General features: G+C 46.3%; 1 protein-coding gene across 5 annotated transcripts in view; it reads left to right on the top strand.

The window, feature by feature from the left end:
- Syne2 (spectrin repeat containing nuclear envelope protein 2) overlaps positions 1-7188 on the top strand; it is a 396202-nt gene that overhangs the window by 304033 nt on the left and 84981 nt on the right. For all 5 annotated transcript variants that reach the window (XM_031355750.1, XM_031355751.1, XM_031355749.1 and 2 more), the window contains 5 exons: positions 564-705; positions 2094-2225; positions 4232-4384; positions 4470-4679; positions 6106-6207. In XM_031355750.1, coding sequence (XP_031211610.1) covers positions 564-705; positions 2094-2225; positions 4232-4384; positions 4470-4679; positions 6106-6207 — 739 coding nt within the window. The remainder of the gene's footprint in view (positions 1-563; positions 706-2093; positions 2226-4231; positions 4385-4469; positions 4680-6105; positions 6208-7188) is intronic.

The raw sequence follows: 7188 nt of genomic DNA on the forward strand, positions 1-7188 counted from the left end.
TTTTTGTAATCTAGTCTGGTCTCAAACTTACTATATGGCTTTCTGATCCTCCTGCCTCCAGCCCTGAATACTGAGATTACAGATCTTCACTACCACACTACCACTGCCTTGTGTGACAACCAAACTAGGGCATTGTGCAAACTAGAAGCACTCTGCCAGCTGAGTGACATCCCCAGTCCCATCCAAAAAACAAATTAGATTTATTTGTTTTATGTGTATGAGTGTTTTGCCTTTGTGTATATATATGTACCACCTGTGTACCTGGTGCCCACAGAAGTTAGCAGAGGTCATCAAATCCCCTGGAGCTGAACTTACAGAAGGTTGTGAACTTCTGTGTGGGTTCTGGGAACTAAACCTGGGTCCTCCGCGAGAGCAGTCAGTGCTCTTAACCTCCGAGCCAACTCTCCAGCCACCCAGCTCCAGTTGGATATCTATTACTGAGAGAACTGCTTATTTTAAAATCTTGCACGAAATATTGGCTAAATGTAATATGAGAATGTCTTTGTGTCAATTCTTTTCACACCCACCCACCTTTTTTTTTTTTTTTTTTCCTCCTCAAAAAGCAACAAGGTCCCTAGTCCTGGAAATGCAGCTTCAGATTCAGCCTTGCCACCTCAGGGCCAGAGTGGTGACAGATGGCAATATCTTCACCATGAACTAACATCAAGACCAAATCCCGCTGTGCCTCAGCTCGTGGAGCCTCAGGTCTGTGTACGTCTCTGCCTTGGGAACCCAGAAAGGCTTGTCTAGAAACCTTTTGTGCTCTACATGATGTATTAGGTTATTCTCAGAAACTAAAGAGCCTCATGGCTTCTTCCCTAGGTCCGCCCCTCCCTTCACGCTCCTGCAGCACCCCCTTCTCTGGATCTAGAGCTCAATACAATACCCACTTGCTTCTCTGCCTCTAAGTTAGTTCGTGTGTTGCTGGAACAGAACATCTTAAGGGAGGGTGGATGGCTTTGACTCAGTGTCAGGAGGTCACCTGTGAAGGGGAAGACATGACAGCTAGGGTGGCTCCCTCTACGGTGGCAGGTGCTTATGCATTGGCTTGTAACCAGGAAGAGGGGGTGGTCCAGGAGCAGGGACATGCTGTTCCCCTCAAAACCCATACCCAGTGGTCCATATCCACCAGAAAGACTTCATGTCTCAAAGTTTACCTTCCATAGCAGCATCAACAGCTCACAGGGGACACTCTGAATTTAAACTGTAGTGATCCGTGTTCCCCATTAGAAGGTCAGAAAAGAAAGTCCATGTATGCTTGGTTCACATGAATACCTAATATAGTGCCTGTGGCATCATGGAGCCTTAGCTACTGTCTGTTGAAGGAATAACGCGTACTAAGTTTTACAAAACACCCTACAAACTAGAGCAGTTCATGCATGCCATTCATTCATCAGAAGATAATGAGAGACCTACCATGTGCCAGCCCATGCCAATGGCACCTGTCAGTAGTATTCCTGCTGGCACACATCGCTGCTGTTGTAGGTCTTGTTCAGGCTGAGTTCTTTCTGATCAGAACGGGTGAGTAGCACAGCTTTACGGCTCTCGGCTATCAGGCTGTAGCAGTGAGCCATGTACTTAGATGGCCTGGGCAAAAGTCCCCACGATTTCCTAATCTCCAGGCTGGTGGGAATTTACTTCTTGCTCAGAACCTTATATGACCATTCAGAGCTGAATTAACCTCCTAGGTTGGTCTTGTTTTGGCTTCTTCTTGTTAATAATACTATAAAATATGTATAGAAGTGTCCTTTAAAGTGCCTGTCAGTTCTCCCCCCACCCCCCGCCAAGCGTCCTCTGCCACCCCAACCTGTTTTGTCAGAATAATATTCTCAATTGATGCATTTTGATCATAATCACTTATATTTAGTTTCCTTTTCTCCAACTTTTCTGATGTGTACTCCCTATACATCCTGTACTCCCTCCTAACTTAATATCTAAATGGATCCTGAGTCTCTCCTCATAGAGACGAGGTAGAGAGGCTCCGGTGAGGGGAGCTCAGGAGACTGCTGGCTGAGTCCGTCTTACCTGTTTACGTTAGCTTCAGCAGGACCTCAGGCCGTCACTAATTAGGTTTCTTTTTTTTTTTCAAATAGGTGGCCATAACTATGAGTACGTTGCCCAGTGTGAGCATGTATAACTTTAGATGCCCTACAGCTGACGAACTGCAAGCTTATACCACCCAACTTGAAGAGCTGCGTCAAGACGCAAACACTATTCAGACGCAGGTAGAAACTACATATTGTGTATTTTCCTCGTTGCAATAATATTTTGAGAAAAGAAAGCTGTGATATCAGCATGCACGTTGGTCATAATTTCCTTTACAGAACAAATGATAGAGTCGTAATGGACTGAGTCTTAGGTTAGAAATGGATTTTTTTTTTTTTTTAATTTGCTAACTTTGGTTGTTTGTGTGGTGCTGGGAATTGAGCCCAGGACTTCCCATGCTCCAGGCTCCCATGCTGTCTCACTGAGCTTCACTCCTAACCCTTTGCCAGCTCTGAATTTTGCAGGGCTACCTAAAGCATTACATGCAAAGACTTCTGAATCTGGGCCCAGGATCAACTAGGTGGTGGTGGGGGGGGGAGCAGTGGTAATTGATTAGTGATGTCTACAGAGTGCTCTGGGATGGGAAGGGTAGGAAAGGAGCATAGGCAACCTTGAGTGGGTTTATGCTCAGTGGAGTGCTGGAATATGTTAGGTTTCCATCAGCTAAGACCTAAGGAAATGAGCTGAATGGAAGCAGGCTAGTTAATAGCTTAGGGGCTATGGCAAACTCCCAACATATTTGTAAATAGTCAGGAACTCAGGGCCATGAAAACCATGGTTCCGACAGCTTATGCTAAAATGGAGCTGTGGTCCTCCAACTTACCAGCACGTGGCAGCTCAGTCCCTGGGGCCCCTCAGAAATACACCTATCGAAGTGACCTCAATTTTCAGTCAACGCATAGCTGACCCTCCGTTCTTCCCTTTCCACCACACATCTCTATCTTTGGGGTACTTTGCCTTCTCTTCCTAGCTAACCCCTGAAGTACCTCCCGAGTAAGTACCCTTCTCTTCGATATACTTTATTAACTCACTGTCTGTATACTAAAGTGAGGAGAAGCTGCAGGTGAAATGCCTGCTAACCCAGCACTCGGGAGGCAGGAGCAGGAGGGTTGCGAGTTCAAGATCAGCCTGAGCTGATCCCAGTTTGAACATAGTGTTTGAACTCCTTAAAGATGTGGAGGCGGGAAGCGGGAGGAGGAGATCTGCAGCTTCACCAGGACGGCCATGCTAAGGAAGACCCTCACCTAGTGGTGGGTTCCTCTTAATTCCATTCAACACTCACTTGCCCGATAGTCTTCAGCTTGTTTTTCTCAATGTTAGAAAAAAAAATCTTTATTTTAACTATTTATTCTACAGTCTAACTCACAGAACAAGTAGGTTAGTTCAGCAGTTAGTAAAAACACTAATTGGTCGATCATCTAGTGAACATTAGTCGAGACAATTTACGGTAAGTTTTTTTTAGGAATTAAGCCCAGAGAATTAAGGTCAGTGGGTAAGAGTACTGCTCTTGGGTCCAGGACACCACTGGAACATAACCCACAAAACCAACTAACCAGGGCTCACCAACAATCACAGACACTAAATCGACAGCCAGGGAGCCCGCATGGGTCTGTCCTAGGTCCTCTGCACATATGCTATGGCTGGGTAGCTTGCTGTTCTTGTGGGACTCCTAATAGTAGAAGTGGGTTTCTGATTCTCGTGCCTGCTTTTGGGACCCCTTTCCTCCTACTGGGTCGCCTCATCCAGCCTTAATACGAGGGGAGGTGCTTAGTCTTATTGCAACTTGATAGGCCGTGTGTGGTTGATATCCCTAAGAGGCCTGTCCTTTTCAGAAGGGAACTGGATAAAGAGTGGATCTGGGGGAGAGGGGGTGTCGAGGGAAAGGACTGGGAGGAGAGAAGAGGGTGACTGACTGACTCTCAGTTCTCAGCAACCATTATCAGGTGATTTACAACCTCTGTAACTGCAATTCTCAATGATTTAGCATTGAAATCTAGAAGATTGGTTGCTTCTGGCTTCCATGGGCACCTGCCCTTCTATGCATACACCCACACACAGACACATACATAGAATTCAAATACTAACAGCAAGTCCTCTTTAAAAGTATAATATAAATTGCACACTCTGATGGAAATAGGTTTAGGAAGGCAAGGAATCCTAACGTTTTTTCCTCCTCTTGATTTAGGGAAGTAAGACACAAGAAACGTACATCAATTTGGATAAAAGATTATTTGAACTCTTTCTGAGCCTCAGTCGGTGCCTGGGCAGTGTGGAAGAGCTGCTGCAGAGGCCTGGGCTGCTCCGAGAGGATGTGTCTGCTCAGCAGGTGTTCTTCCAGGTAGAGCACACCTCTTGCCCCTGTGTCTGTCTTTCTGCAACTATGCATGAGGGCGGAGCTCATTGCCTTCCTCTCCCTCTTGTAGAAACTGGCTCTTGAGCTGAAGAAACTTTATTTAGCTCTGGGAGACAAGAAGGATGATCTTCTGAGGGCTGTGACTTGGCCTGGCAAGGATGCCACGTTGCTACCAGAGTGTATCGATGCTTTGAAAGCCAGCCTGGAGCGTGCGCAGAGCAGAGCTGCCTGGAAAGGCTCATCCCTGAAGGCCGGCCTTGACCACAACCACAGCTACCAGGTGCGACCTCTGGCCCAGGGCTTGGATGGACCCCAGTCGCCAACGGTTCTTACAGGAAGTACTGAGGGAATGGTGGAGCCTGCCTTTGCTCTTGGCAGGAAGACTGCTTGAAGGACTGGGAGGAGAGGCCCCCTTCCAGAGCTGTGGATGTCAAGATGATCTAACATGATGTGTCTATTCTTGTGCTACATTTGCTGCTTAGAGATTGTCATGGAGAGGAGTTTGATTTTAACGCTGTAGGTCAGAGGGATCAGTTATGGTTCCTGACAATCCCGTGATAGTCCAGGGCCGCAGTGGATTGTTAAGGGGGAGTCTTGAGGCAGACTAGTTAGAAAACTGCTCAAGTCATGTAATGAAATAAAACACCATTTACAAAGGGATGTGACCTATAACAGTCAAACCTAAGGGCCTGGAGAGATGGCTTAGTGGATGAGAGTGCTTGCTTGGGAATATAAAAGCAGGAAGACCTGAGTTCAAATCCCCAGCAACCATGTAAAAGCCAGGCATGGCCATGCATGCCTATAATCTCAGGACTGGGACAGAGACAGGTGGATTCTGGGAGCTCGCTGGCCAGTCTAGACAACAGGGAGCTTTGGGTTCAGTAAGAGACTCTATCAATGGGGCTGGGGGTGGGGGTGATGGAGAGTGATGCAAGAAAATGCTTGTTTTGGCCTCTGCATACAGACATGCAGACAGGTACCTATATATCACACACACACACACACACAACTCCCACCACCACCACCCCCCAAAACTAAATCTAGTAAAACTTCTAGAATCCAAGTAAAACAGACATAAGGGAAGAAGACCACGTCAGTACCCAGGGGTGTTATCAGCCAAATCCAGAGCAAATGGCTCATGGTTTTCTTACACATATGAATCTAAGAAACAAGGGAGAGGGAGAGGGAGGGGCAGAGGGAGAGAGTAGGGAAGCCGGCCAATTAAAGGAGAAGTTGTCCAGGTTTGCATTCTGTTGAGGTGATAACCACCACAGACTCTGTTGTGACATGAAGCCCTCAGTGATATCCCAAATGAAATATGAACAAGAAAAATTATAAGCAATTTCAGAAGTCTGTACGTTGTCTGGATAACATGAAGGAATTAGGTTGTAGTGTTTCTAGCAAGAGAGGGTATTTATCCTTTAATAGAACACCAGAGTGCTGAAGAGATGGCTGGATGTCTACTATCTGCTTCAAAATAGTCCAACGGGAAGCGAAGTAAGGTGTAGCTGAGATTCAGGGGTGGGGCGGGGTGGGGGTGGGGTCAACTGTTGGTTAGTGATGACTGAGCTCAAAGGTAGATTGTGTGGATGGCTCTCTGTCTATATATGTTTAAAATGTCCAGAACCTTTCAATGACATACTAAAAGGTAGGGAGGTCTAAGTGAGATTGCTCATCTTCCTTACATGTACCTTTCTCCTGTACAGAATGAAGTAAAGCGATTATACAACCAACTCGTGCAGAGGAAGACGGCGTTACAGCAGTCTTTGAACGAAATCAGTGGGCAGAGTGTTGGCAAACAGCTTCAGGTAAACCATCGAAATGTTCAAGTGAACCTGGCCTCAGACCACAGAGTCTTGGGTATCAGCTGTGTGTCCAAAACACACACCCTGGCAAGTGTCAGTGGTGTTGAAGTGGTCGTTCAGATGAGAACCATTAATGTTGACCTTCGAACTCGTAGCTCACAAACTTCCTGAAGCACAGTATCTTAAAGCAATAGAGTTCATTTTCACCTGTCACTGGGCAAAGGTAAAACATGTCCACCATCGTTAAAGGTGTCAGTGTTTGAGGCCCTTCCCTCCTCCTCTGAAGCTTAGGTAGGTCGGCTTCTAGGGACCAGTAGGCTGATGTGAGGGTTTTAGGCATTAGAGTTCTTCCGTCCAGCAACAGCTCCCTTCCTTTATCGTGAACCCATTACTATGTCCCGTTACAGCTCTAAGATCTGGATTTGTGTTCTCTCTGAAGAGGTAAAATAAGAGACAGAAGATGTAGCTCAATTGATAGAATATTTTCCTATCATGCATGAAGCCTGGGGTTTGGTCCCCAGTACTGAATAAACCAAACATGATTACCTGTAATTCCAGCACAAGGGAGGTGGAAGCAGGAGGGTCAGAAGTTCAAGGTCATCCTCACCTAAATAGAGTTTGAAGCCTCATGGGCTTCCTGAGACCAGACAGACAGACTGAAAGGACAGTTATGCAAAAACAGACCTATCAGAGCTGACCCTGCTGCAGTACCTGCTATAAAAGCTGTAAATGGCCCAAAGCCCTTTGAATTAAACAGTTGCCCATAATTAAAACAGCATGTGCCCTTAGGATGGCATGCAGTGTCCCAAGGAGTGAGAGAGCTGGGGGTAAGCAGGTGGCGGAACAGTTGTCAAGCATTCGAGAACACCTGGGTTTAATCTCTAGAGGCATGAAAATGGATGATCAGATGTTTTTCTGCGATTTCTGTCTTTGGGTTTTCATGTTCAATTTTTGAGAAGTGCCTTACTCTTCCGTCTGGGCTGG

This window comes from Mastomys coucha, unplaced genomic scaffold (genome assembly GCF_008632895.1).
Source record: "Mastomys coucha isolate ucsf_1 unplaced genomic scaffold, UCSF_Mcou_1 pScaffold6, whole genome shotgun sequence".
Taxonomy (NCBI): domain Eukaryota; kingdom Metazoa; phylum Chordata; class Mammalia; order Rodentia; family Muridae; genus Mastomys; species Mastomys coucha.